This window comes from Drosophila virilis, chromosome 2 (assembly GCF_030788295.1).
Source record: "Drosophila virilis strain 15010-1051.87 chromosome 2, Dvir_AGI_RSII-ME, whole genome shotgun sequence".
NCBI classification, from domain to species: Eukaryota; Metazoa; Arthropoda; class Insecta; order Diptera; family Drosophilidae; genus Drosophila; species Drosophila virilis.
The window spans coordinates 14,558,390-14,572,078 of record NC_091544.1 but is presented as its reverse complement, the minus strand read 5'-3'; the positions used below and the strand labels follow the sequence as shown (position 1 = coordinate 14,572,078).

At 42.3% G+C, this 13,689-nt stretch overlaps 3 protein-coding genes across 8 annotated transcripts in view; 2 read left to right on the top strand and 1 right to left on the bottom strand.

Annotated features, from left to right (window-relative positions):
* The window catches only part of Ir94h (Ionotropic receptor 94h), a 124,918-nt gene that overhangs the window by 45,781 nt on the left and 65,448 nt on the right, over nt 1-13,689 (top strand). The window lies entirely within an intron of this gene.
* On the top strand, nt 100-2,048 carry Ir94e (Ionotropic receptor 94e). Its single transcript, XM_002053799.4, has 3 exons — nt 100-609; nt 671-1,957; nt 2,040-2,048. The coding sequence occupies exons 1-3, from the start codon at nt 100-102 to the stop codon at nt 2,046-2,048; spliced, it is 1,806 nt and encodes a 601-aa protein (XP_002053835.2).
* The window catches only part of LOC26531646 (uncharacterized), a 62,820-nt gene continuing 52,033 nt past the window's right edge, over nt 2,903-13,689 (bottom strand). For all 6 annotated transcript variants that reach the window (XM_032435622.2, XM_070206989.1, XM_070206991.1 and 3 more), the window contains 2 exons: nt 6,493-6,966; nt 2,903-6,382 (listed from right to left, as the gene is read on the bottom strand). In XM_032435622.2, coding sequence (XP_032291513.1) covers nt 4,445-6,382; nt 6,493-6,888 — 2,334 coding nt within the window. In that variant the 5' untranslated portion in view covers nt 6,889-6,966 and the 3' untranslated portion in view covers nt 2,903-4,444. The remainder of the gene's footprint in view (nt 6,383-6,492; nt 6,967-13,689) is intronic.

Genomic DNA, 13,689 nt, shown 5'->3' with positions numbered 1-13,689 from the left:
AGCCGCTAATTTGAGTTTTTTACATGTCTCCGCAACGCATTCATTAGCAACCCTTTTAAAAAGCAGCGCCATTAATCAGTGTCCTGCAGTAATTCGTCAATGTCCGCCATGGATCGTCCTTGGTTTATTTTGTGCCATTTGCTTTGGATGGTCAGGCTAACAGTTGAGGCAGATAGCTCGGCAGTTTTTCAACTGTTGAGCAGCATTAAAAATCAAGATAATTTCAATTATTTGTTATTTATGAAATATCAAAATTCCCGTGTGTCAGAAAAGTTTATGACGGATCAAACAGACGGTAATTGTTTTGTGAAAAGCTTAATGGAAAAGTTGCAAACGCCTGTTGTGCAATTCGATGAGCACGCTAATAGTTTTCTGTATGAAAAACATAGCAGTCTTGTGCTGTCTGTGGTATATTTGATCGGCATGGATTTAGACGAGAACGAGAGCTTGCTAAATGCACTGGTTACCAACTTGCGACTCATGACCATATCGCGGGTGGTGTTTATGGTGCAGCTCGGAGAAGCCAATGAGACGTTTCTATACAAATTGTTTACCTATTGCTGGAAAATGAAGCTACTGAATGTGTTGGCAGTATTTGAGAACTATAACGTAAATAACAAAGCATGCAGAAATCAATTTGGCATATTAATAGGCGTATTCTACATTCCAGACTACGAGCACCTTCTATAGCTATACGCAATTTCCCAGTTATCAATTGGAGCAACGTGTATATGATCCCAGCTCGACTATTTTTCCTGATCGTCTGAGAAATCTACACGGCTATAGTGTGCGCATTATAATTGGTGGCGCGACTCCGCGCATCATTCTCTACTATAATAAACAGGGCGATATTATCTATCGGGGCACATTGGGCCACTTTATGGATGTCTTTCAGCAAAAATTCAATTGCACTTTAAAGCAGCCGTTTCCAGTTAAGCCGAATGTGTTAGTTCCTTCAACGGAGCTAGTGGCAGCTGTGCGCAATGGTACCGTGGACCTGTCATTGGCGATTACATTTCCTAACCAGCTCAATATGCGACCTTTTACTTATCCGTACGAGCAAATGAATTGGTGTCTAATGCTACCAGTGGAAGCGGATATACCACACGCCGAGTATTATGTCAATGTCTTTGAGCTGCAGGCATTCTTGCTAACTCTGGCCGTCTTGGTGGTTATTTCCATGACGCTTTCGTCGATTCTGAAGCACCACGGGTATCCGGTGGAGATGTACGAGTTTATACTGCATGATAATTGCTTAAGAGGAGCTCTGGGACAGTCTTTTTTTGAGGTACGTCGCGCTTCGGTACACCTACGCGCCATCTACGTGCAGATCTGTTTACTGGGCTTTCTGCTTACGGCCTGGTATAACTCTTACTTCTCGGCTTATGTGACCAGTAGGCCCAAGGAGCCGCCTTATCGAACCTACGATGATATACTGGCCTCCAATTTGAAAGTGGCCGCCTGGGAATCGGAGTATAATGAGCTTATTGGACGCCTAAAGGAGTTCCGGAAGTACGCACCAATGTTTCTGGTAGAGCCTAGTTTTAGTAAATTTATTCGCATGCGTGACACCTTTGACACTAAACATGGCTTTATGATGACAACCAGCAAGTGGGTGGTAATTAACGAGCAACAGAACATCTTCAGTCAGCCACTGTTTCGCATGCGCAATGATTTTTGCTTTTTCAATAATATTCCCCTTGGTTTTCCGGTGCACGAAAATTCGATTTATAAAAAGCCCATACAAAGGCTAATTATGGAACTTGCCGATGCTGGCTTAACATCTTATTGGACTTCAAAGGGATTTTCAGAGCTTGTAGAAGCAGGCGAAATGCATTACTTGGACCATAGTATGCGCAGAGAGTTTCGTGCCATGCAACTACAGGATTTGGAATATGTATGGTATGGCTTTGCTTTTATGGTATTATTTTCTACAGCAGTTTGGCTGCTCGAACTGGTATTAAATCGGCTAAAACGCCGAAGCCAACGCAGGCATAAACTCTCTCAGTATTAGCTATAATCTTTCTAATCTAATCTAGCATTTGTAAGGCCTTACTGAACCAATAACTTTCATATGTTTGTTTTCGATTAGTTGGGGACTTCCGTGCATTTTAATTATTTTTCACTTTTATTTTCAATGCTCAGCCTTACAGACTATTAATTTGTCAAAAGTTTGTGCAGGGTCCGCATATTTGTGTACCCTGCTCACCTGCTCCTGGGTTTCGTTGTGCAAATGTGCTTTGGCTCAAAGTTCATCAAATGCAATTAAGATACCTGTTCATTGTGGCTGCGGTTTCAGGTCCCCCAAGGTGCCACGAAGACGACGTCTTGGATGATATGAGCCACCTGCGCCAGTAACTGGCGCCTCTTGAAATTCCCTAATCGACATGTTTCGATCTCAAATGACTTGCCGCTCACTACGCCACACGGTGAGGCAGACGTTGCCGTTGCAGTTGCCCGATCTGGCCAAGACGCTGCGAGTAAAACATTTTCTCTAATCTGCACTGATGTTTGCTGGCTGTTGGCGCATGCGGCACGCATTTGCAGCCCCCTGCCCCACAATACCGCAAGGCTGCGGCACAACCCGCTGATGATGCTGTTAATGCAGCAGTAGCTGCGCACTTTGATTTTGACTGACAAGTGCCGCCTGTGTAATGTTGCAGCCGTCGTAGCTGTTGTTGTTGTTGTTGTTGTTGACATGCGCAGCTGCATGCGCTTTCATGCGCTTCCTTTATGGGAGAAAATTATTTATATGCCCCTGATGATCTTTGTCCAGGTACAGGTCTGTAAAACTAATTAACACAATGCCAACGCTCAGTTACTAACAATGAGTCCAAGGCTTTGATGTGTTCGCTTTTCGGTTTGACCATGAATTAGATATATATCGTTTAATTGTCAATAAAACTTTTTATTCTTCTTTATTTTGATGTTTAATGCTTGCAATACTTAAATATGTAATGTAAGACTTAATTGCTAATGGGTAGCTGTTTTTTTTTTGTTTTTTTTTTGTCTTTTTGTTTGCATAAATAATAACTAACAAACATTTAACTAAGTACAATTGTAATTTGATTGCGCCTAAAACTATGCGCTATATATGTGTATAAACAAGGGCTTAAATTCAAAAAATTATTATGTACATAAACTAAATTCAATAAATTAGAAAATATTGCAAAATTCACAGTAAGTATATATAACAATATATGTAACGTAACCCAAACACCAAAATATAAATCATTTTTTATTAAAACTATCACATAATAATTGGCAGTTTAATTAACATTAACTATCCATAGTTATTCAATTTGTTTTACTTAACTTAGAATAAGATATAAAATTAGCTCATTTTATTTATAGTACATACAATTTGCGATTCACACAGCGGCGAGTATAAGAAGATGAGTACTATGAAAATTGAAATAGTTATCAAGTATAATATGTAAACGAATTCTATATCAAATACAAAAAAATAATGGCAAGTGCAATGCGTTCAAGCATTCTATGATCTGTAAATAGTTGATGCACGGGGATAACTTGAACACTTCTCAGATTTGCGAAAATGTGAGTATTATTTGTGAGGAAAAAAAAACACGAGTTAAATATGTTACTTGTGCTTGGAATAAGAGATCCTTGAAGAGAAGACATTGTTTGATACATAAATTCGTATTTCTCAGGTGTAATTATATGCCAAAAGGACTTTCTGATTTATTTTAAAAAACTTGTACTAATTTTAATGAAGTGTTCAAAATTGTTCGCACAACTGGCTTTCTCTTAAATTAGGTCGTATTTACACTGAGGAAACTTATGCTAATTTGGGCAAAGCAACTCTAATGAAATACTTTTAATTTACAGGAAACGCTTCTCAAAATACATTTTAATTATTGTCATAATATTATTATTTAATTTCTTTAACGTAATTAATTACAGAAACAATGTGGGTGAGTTCATAGATTTTATTTGTTGCAAGGAAGCGTTTGGCCTCATTTTGATATCACCACTCGTAAATTTGCTTATTAGCTTCATTTTAACTTTTTTATTTTTATAATTAATTAATTATTATTTAAAATTGCTTGTTAATTTATCTTGCTTTAAATTTGGCACATTTAAAATTAATTTGTGTATGTGTGTTTATGAGTGTGTGTGTGTGTGTTTTAGGTATAAAATATAATTGAGTATTTTATTTGGAAGTGCATTTAGTGAGTTTGTGATTTTGTCTTGATGTGTTTGTGATATAGGAATTGCACAGAAAGCTGAGATAGGAATTCATCAATGACAATTTTTTGATCAGGAAAGATCATTTTCTAGGAAATAATTTCCCAAGAGTATTCAAGTAGTTATCTTAGTTTTTCATATTGTTTTGTATGCTGTTAGTAAGGAACAAGAAATAGTTTGCTGTTTTGTGTTTTGTGGAACATAGCCTATACATATAAAAGCCAAGGTCGGCACACTACCGGTTCGCCAACAGACCATTGGCAGGCGGTAATACGCCAGGCGGCGTATTTGGCCCACTCAGCACGACGCCGGCGCTCATTAAACTGGGGCTGGCCACCGTGGTGGCCACCGCGCTGAGCTGTCGCTGTTGGACAAGACTTGCACCGGTGTTAGCTGCAGTGGAACCACCACGCTGATGCTTGGCGGAACTGCCTTTGATCAGGTTGCCATTGTTCTTCTGGGTCATGTGTGTCTGATAGTGTTTGGCCAGGTGTGCCTTTTGCCTGAAGCTTTTGCCACACAGCGAGCACGCAAAGGGCTTCTCGCCCGTGTGCGTGCGTATGTGCACATTCACTGAGTATTTGTCCTTGAAGCCTTTGGAGCATATGGAGCAATAGTGTAGTGAACGCTCCTTTCGCTGCCCACCGCCACTGCTGGCCGAACTACCGCTCGCATTGCAGTTGGCAGGCGGACTATTACTGCTGCTGCTGGCGCTACCGCTTGACGAGGAGCTGCCACCATTGCCAATGACCACACCCAGAACGTTGCTGCTGTTGTTGTTGCTGTTATTGTTGTTGGCTACATTAGGATTATTGTTGTTATTGTTATTGTTGCTGTTTGAGCTGTTGGCGCTGCTGTTGCTACGCTTGTATTGCTTCTTGGGCTTGCTAACGCCTCCAAGGCGACTGCCTGCCACAGATGTGCCCACAGCTGTAGCTGTTGTCGATGTGGACACCTCCGGCTTGAGGGGCTGTGGGGGCGGTGGCGGCTGCTGTTGTTGTTGCGCATTGGCTAGGGGCTGTAGCTGTGTTGTTGTTCCTGCTGTCGCGCTCGGTGACATCTGCATGAGCACATCGCTGCTGGTATAATCTCCAGGCGTTGGTGTGCCCGTGTTGGCACTGCAGAACTGCTGCACCTCATTGGCAATGCGCTTGATTTTCTCAAAGTCATCGCTAAAAGCATTTTCCAGCGACAGGAACATATCATCGACAATGATGCTGGCATTGCCACCATGCTGGCCGTGATTCGACGAGGACATGTGCGCACCGCTGGCTGCATGACTCATGGACTGTGCATCCTCGAACATTTGCGCGGTATTCAGCGTTGAGTCCGCAAAGCCCAAAGCATCCGCTGCATCATCTGGCGTAAAGAGTAGCCTCCTCATTTCATCATCTTTGACCACAGGCAATGCTAGACCATTTTGCATATGCAGGCCCTTGGCGTAGCCCTTCCCTTGAAGAGCGCTGCGCAGCAGCGATTCCGCAGAGTTCTGTTCCGCCTCCGCGTTGTGATCGGCCATGTGCCAGTCGTTATTGTTATTTTGAAACTGGGCCAGCTGTTGGCCCAGCTCGTTGACCCCGCCACCTGCGATGGAAATGGCAGTTACCAGTGAGGGTAGCGTCTGTCCGTGTGGCTGGGATTGGGAAATACTGCTGAGGCCATTGACATCTGCACCACTGACAATCACATCCTTGCCATCCGTACTGAAGCCGCTGTCGTCGTAAGGATATTCTGATTTGATATAGCCCGGAAAACTGCCCAGCAAACTGTCCAAATCCAGTGCGCTGGGCAGTTGCTCCGTCTCGGCGCGCTTTAACCAAGGCTCGCCTCCATTTAATACTGTCAAAGTGTAAATCTGGCCGTCAGTTGTATCCAGGCTGCTAATGGTATCGCTGCTGCTGCCCGCAGCACTCGAGGAGCTGCTGGCATTGGGCTGCTGTTGTTGTTGCTGTTGCTGTTGATGTTGCTGTTGCTGCTGATGTGGATGTGAATGTGGATGTGGATGCGATTGCGGAGATGTGGGACTTGGCTGGTTAGTACATCGCACATTGCTGGCGTTAACGGTGGTCGTAGCGCTGGCTGTGATCGGCTGCTGCTGCCAGCAGTATCGATCAAGGTCCTCGAAGATAGAGCTGGAGTCAAGGCGGCTGTTATCCTTGTCCTGATGCCAGAACTGCAAAACGAAAAAAAAGAGAACCGAGAACAACATATTATTAAATGAATATTATTGCTTTGCACTGAGGCGCAAAATCCTCATTCAACTTGTTTGCCATTAAAACTTACCTCATAGCCTTGTAACGTGGGATCGCCGCCATTGCTGGTGCTGCCATTACGATTGCTCACTGGAATGCCGCTGCCGGCGCCTTCGCCGCCGTCGTGTGTCATGCTGCTGGTGGTTCTTGCGCCGCCGCCGCAGATGGCCTGCTGGGGCGTTTGTGATGTCGTTGGCTGATGACCTTGGCTGTGGTTGTGACTGTTGTGCTGCTGATTGTGCTGCTGCTGATGGTGCTGCTGCTGCAGGCTAACGCCTACCCCCACATCCACCCCAACACCGATGCCAATGCCCATGTCCGGAGCTGTGACGAAATCGAAGAAATCCGTTTTTGAGAGATCCTCGGTACGAAAGGATTCACTTATATCCATGCCAGTCGATGTGGACATATCCTCAGTGCCAATCATTTGTTGCGCGTGTATTTCCAGTTCGCAAAATCGTTTATTCAGTGCTGGCCAATATGTGGATTTTTAAGTGTTAATAAGCTGTAATATTTAAAAGAAGGTATAAAATAATGTTTATACTCTTATTTTCTCAATCATTTGATTTAAAGAAAAACTTCTAGCTTGTTATTTAATTGAATTTTAATGCAAACACAAAATTAATATGGCTAAAGGTAGTTGAAAAATCCGATCTGAGTGGTGATATATATATATATATATATATATTTTTTTTTTTTTTTGTGCAGCACCGTCCACTCTGCTGATTAGTAAACAGTTTTCCTCGGACTCTTTGGGGACATGTACATTAATTTATTTAAGCCACTTGTCAGTTGGCTGCATAATTCAATCACTCATTCATTCGCCCATTTCTTGCACTCAGCTCAGCTCAACTCGCCTTGCCCCACCTCGTCTCACTTTGTGGCTCAGTTCGGTTGGACGTGCATTCCAGCAATACTTGCATTTTAATTTGGCCAGCTACTTTAGCCTTCTCAGTTTTTTGCTGGCTATCTGCAAACAAATAAATCAAACTGACAGAAGGGTGACAAAGTGTAAACACATTTGGCGCGCTCGGCTCGTAAATCTCTTGAAGCCGCACTTGGACTTTGGCTAAAACCAAACCTGACGCTGTGACACGCTGTTTTTGTTTCATTTGCATAGATTCTGCGAGCCGCATAACAAGCCGTCCATTTAGAACAGGCAACGAGCCGCTGCCAAAAATATCGCTACGAGTCTGAACTATTGGCTACCCATGGAGCTGGAGGGTGCTGCTGCCTTTGCTGTCTTGATTAGAAACCTATTTGGTCAGTCCGAGATCGAGTAATCGATGCCAGGCAGCAATCGAAATCGAATTGACAGCTTGCGTGCAGTTGCTGTTGCTGTTGCAGCGATTGCGATAGGGATTGTGATTTTGATCTGTTGTTCATGTGTTTGCTGTGGCCTGCCTGCTCCGTCAAAGTCGTGCAGCAAGTACTAAATGTTCAAATTGTCAATTTATTTGCTTTTTTTTTTTTTTTTGATATTTTGCTTTTATTACCATTTTGTTTTTGGGCTTGGACTCTGCATATAGGAAAAATGGACGGCATTTCGAGGCCTGGTGTGGCAGCGTGAGAACCACAAACAGAAATGACTTAACAAATTTGCATACAACACAGAGAGCAAAGAGCTTGGCGTATTCTCTAGCGCATACTTTAGATAAGGGCAAAGCGAAGAGAAAATGCCATGGTATAAATATTTCAGATGCTGTTGCTAGGAACATTTAAGTGCAATCTACGCAGAAATCAACTAAAATGTGAAGCCAGGTCTTTGAAATGCTTATTTAAGACCGCTGCCGCTGCCGCATCAACACCTGATCTCCAAAGACATTAAAGTGCGGCAGCGGCAGCCAAAGACACGACCCATTAGAGCCTGAATGAAAGCAACAACAACAACAGCAACAGCGGAAAAAACAGCTTAAAGTACAACAAGTGCAGGCCATTGGCCAAGTCAGAGACCAAGCGTTCGGCCAGTCTGCATTTTAGGCTCTCAAAGTGAGCTCGTTTTCAGTGTTTTCCACGGCTTATCGCCCGTTCATCTGACCGGCCATAGAAGGCAAAGGCTGCCTCCTGAAATTTCACCAAAAACTTTGCGGCTTGGCTCAAATGCGTAATCATTTGTAGTCATTTGCCTGGCTGGTCGTCTGGCTAGTTGCATGGCTGCTTGGCTACTCGGCTGCCCGGCTGCCACTCGGTAGTTTAGTTAATCATGATGTTTAAAATCAAAAATTACTTTATACATATTTTATGGTCCAAACACAGCGTGCGATAGAGAAAGAATGAGAGAAATAGAGGGAGAGAATATAATACTTGACTATAAAATTCATAAAAAATATTAAATAAAATAATAAGCTTTTGTTAGAGCGTTTTGGGGGCGCAAATATTGACTAATTTGGCCACGATTATTGTTATTTGACTGTGGCCCAAACAAAAAGAAAGTTTACAGGCTGCGCAGCCGCGCGCCTGGAACGTGCATATAGTACATACAGAGATACAGATGGCTGATCGGCTGCCTGGCGGCCAATCATGTACGTGCATGTACCCAGCACATGCATCATGAGCCAAGATGAAGATGCATGTGGCCGCGACTCTGAGTAAGGCTGCGGCAGCGGCTGCGATTGCAGTTTATTTCACTATGCTGCATAGCAATTGCAATCGTAATCGTAGAAATTGTTAGCGCATTTTGGCCAATGCAAACAGCCCGCAGCGGCTTCATTTAAAAAACATGATATCATGATAGGTTACCTTAACTCCTTAAAGGGTATATTAACTTTAATGCTATGTAAACAAATAAAGTATGCTAATAAGATATTTAACTAAAAATAAGGTATTTCCTCAAATATCGGATATTAGTTAACATCGTTTTTTTTTTATACCAACTAATATCTTTACATAAAAACTATTAAGAATACAAATTTCAAGTAATTATTTTACATTTTGCAAAGAGCGTACTTCATGTTCGGTTAGTAGAAATTCGGTTTTGAAGTAACTTGTTTATGTTGCTTTCAATTTTGTTGGATTGCCGATAGAGGGGGTTTTTCTCGATTATGGGCCATAAATAAAAATGCGCCAATAATTTTTTTAATTAAACGAAATTTTGGCATATTTATTTACACATACAAGTCTGCATCGTGTGCTATTTGACATGCAGTTAAGCTCGGAGGTTTCAGAAAATATATTGTGCTGTGGTCTGGCTTTGTTAGGCATGCAAATTGCCAAGGAAAATTGCCAGGGAAATTTATTGAAGTATGCAAAGAGCACACAACAACAACAAAAATTATGAAGTTTTCGGCACAATTTCTTTGGTGTGCATGGTCGGGCATGATTAGCATCCCTCCATCTTGTGACCCGCCGTAGCGGGCGTCAAATACAAAGAAAAAAAAAAAAACAAAATAAAATGCGGTAGTCAAAAGCCACCGCCGTTGCTGAGATTAGTTTATGTGCAGGAATTTTTATATTGTGGTTACACAATTTTCCTCAACATTGTCCATCACCTTACCCTTTTCAGCCGCTCAACAAGTTTGCCTTAAAAATCACACGCCTGAGCTCTTCTGCCTTTGTTGGTTTGATCGCAATTTCTTGTCAAATGATTTAGTTTTTTGTTTTTTGTGCCTTTGTTGTTGATTTTTTCACGATTTTCCACGCATTTTTAACCTAAATACCGTGCTAAACGATTTTTTAATGTCTTCACTAACAAGTTTCAATTACCAATAGGTAACAGCCATGGCAAAATGCGTACAGATGCCGTTTGCAGACATGTTCAAATGAAAACCAGTCCCCAACCCCAACCCAGCTCAATCAATTAAAATAATTCAACAATTGTAGTGAAATTGCCAAAGAAAGAAAGATAAAGAAGACAATGCGGCAAAAAAAAAACCTGTAGATCCAGACGAGCCACGAGAATTCGTAACAGGCAACAAGTTGACTCACGTAGCGCAATCAAATTGCACTTCGATTGGCTAAAATGGAGCCATCAGTGAAAATATCTTTGGATTTGTATGTGCACTTGTCGATAAAAGAATATTTATTGACCTAAGCTAAGTAGATTGAGATGAAGGTGGTTGCTTTTGAAAGTGGTTGCTAAGTAAGCACCACATTTGGTTTCTTCTTTTAGGATCTTTAGCCAGATAACTAAGTACTCCATATATGCTTTGAGGTTTTTCTGAGAACTATTTGAACAAATGCGAAGTGTATCGAGCTATATTAACATTTATTGGTTGTAACTGATTGAAAGTACTCTTCGGCAATTCTGTTAACATTTTCAACGGCGTATGAAAGTGAATAAGGTATAAGGCATATAATTTGGCACATCGTTATAAACAGGAAGATATTTATGCTGTGAAATTCTTTTTGCTGTGTAATGAAAAAAAGTCCTATTCTATAACGGCCTGTAAGACGCATCATAGGCGAATGGAAGCTCGTAAAAACGAATTTATGCAGCTGCAAATTTAGCCATATTTTATTGATTTCTTTTTCTTTTTCGCTCACATTTATTTCTGCAATGCAAATGTTCATCGTTAGTGAAGTGAGACCGCTCTGCACCATGCCATAAGCCAGTCGATCATTTTTCAACCAGATAATTATCGCCCACCAACCGACTGAAAGGCTACTGCCCCAACCGGCCAAATGCGCGTAACGGCCGCAGTTGTGGCTGCTGGTGCTGACCAATTGACCAATAGCCGGACAGGTTGATAAGCGGATGGGACACGGCTGGCAGCTGTTGCAGCGGGCTTATGTTTCAATTGCATGCAAATGCATAATTGAATCAAATGGTCTTGCAGCTATGTTTTCGCCAGTAACTGCAACTGCAACGGCAGCAGCTACTTTCGAACTGAGGCCCGCCTAATGAAGTAATCAACAGACAGCATCTCAACTTTGGCTGGCATTGTCAATCAAAAGAAACGTTTTTATTGGCCTGCGTTACAAACCAAATAGCATCAAGATGTATTAATCATTTCGACCACTGTTGTAGCTTGTTGGCCAGCGTTGGCGGGCGACGCGTTGCGACGCGCTTCGACGCTGACTGCGGCAGTGGCAGTGGCAGTGGCAGTGCTTGTGTAGCAGCGTAGCCGTTGTAGACGCGTCTACAGCGCTTTATCAGAGCGCGCAGATCTTTGGCATAACGAAACGTAAAAACGTAAAAAGCCAAATAACTTCAGGCGAGACAAGCATGATTAAAATGCGCAAAAATGGCAAACTCCAAATGGGCGCTGCATGTTGGAAGCGCCAAACACAGGCAACAACAAGAGCAACAACAACAACAACAACGAAAACAGCAACGCCGTGTGATGTACACGCGGCGCATTTCAATTCCATTTGATTAATGACAAAGCCTTAAAAGCAACTGCGACCGCAGCGGCAAACGAAGATGTTGCTGATTGGCCCGTTGTCCATTGCTGTTGTCAACTGCCAATTGCAGTTGCCGCTGCTGCTGCTGCTGTTGCTGCTACTGCGCTTGCAGATGCAACATCTTAGTTATTCGCAGTTATTTTTTATGACAGAAAATAAAAATCATTTGTTCACGACGATCATAAAGCAATCAATGGCCGCCAATCACACAACACTATATAACATTTTTCTGTGAGTTGATTAAATGCAAATGTTCAATTGGCAAGTAGAAAGTGTCGCTTTGGCCACCCACACACAATATATGCCACAAAAATCTGCATAAAGACTGCCCGCCAAATAAGGCCAAACGAATGCAATGCTGCCGCTGCGATTGGCCTTGTTTGTGGGTGCTGCTGTGAGTGATGTTGCTGGTGTGCCAGGCGCTGCAGCAACATGCCATGATAAATTTCGAATTTGCTACGAAACTAGTATCAGAACATGTCCATCTTGGTTGCCCACACTCACAGGAGTGTGCTTCAACTCATTCGTGGCCAGGTGAAAATTGAGGCTGGCTGCTTTCACAGCAGCACAACAGGGGCAGCGGCCAGCGTATTCTTCTCCATGCTGCTCGCAGCATTGTGATTAATGTATTAATTAAAGCCAGTTAGGCTGAACTTTTTAAGACCCTGCCCATGATTCGTGGCTTTAGAAATCGGCAGACATTAATCAAAATCAATAAGGCAGTTGGCTCAATGCCAACCGGCAATAAGTCCATAAAGCGGGCGAAACCCCTTAAGTCAAAAATTTGCATTTTAACAAGTTAATTTGTTGTTGTTGTTGTTATTGCTGTTGTCCTTCTTATTGGTGTTGTTGCTGCTTTTGATATTGTTGTTGCTGTTGCTGTTCTAAAAAAATTGCAAAACGGTAGCGCACGAATTTGGCAAGATCTGTTGTTGTTTTTAGTTGTTATCGTTGTTGCTGTTTTACTTTCAATTGCTTTTGACTGGCGACATAATAATGAGAAACCAAAACTGCATTCATTGCCCAAACGTGACATGTTAATTGAGTTTTTTTTTGGGTGGGCGTTAACCCACCGAGGCACAGTTTTGACAGCTGTCTAGGCAGTAACTTAATTTGCTGCTTTCAAATGCCAATAGTATAAGAGCACAAGACACTCATACACATGAAATATATAATGAGTTAAACGATTTAGACGCCTCTGCCAGAAAGAAGCATGATAACTTTATTGATTTTGGCAAACGAGCTGAAAGACATTGAAACCGAATCGTGAGTCTGGCCAACAATCAAAGCAAATAGTAACAATAACCCAAGTCTTTATATTTTTTCTCTTTGTGCCGTTGTTGGTGTTATTATTGTTGGTGTGTCTGTGACGTGATCGCTGCAGGCGCCACTTGGCAGCCAAACAAAAGAGCAGGTCAGAGCACAGCACGCCAGGAATTCTGGCTAATCAGCACAAGCTTTAACTCCGACTCCAACTCCAACTCCACGTTAGACAAAAAGGTGGGCGCTTGACGACGATCCCATGTATTCCGTTTGAAGGCTGCCATTCATTAAAGCCATTTATCTGTTCAGATTGTAGGTGTGTGCATGTTGTGATTCTTTTTATGTATATGTGTGTGTTTGTGTGTGTGTGTGTTTAGCAATTTGTTTGCTGTCATGTCAAAGTGCAATGAAAATATTTTCACTTGCCCATCAAACGCTGCACACACAACACTTGACATGAGACAGCAACGTCAAACATTCCGCAATGCCACCCAAAAAGCATCTTCATAAATTTGATGCTGTTGCCGTTGTAGCCACAGCATCAGCAATAGCAACGACAACAGCAGCAGCAGCAGCGGCAGCAACACTCCCACATGCCCAGAGACTCTATGGCAATATCGTG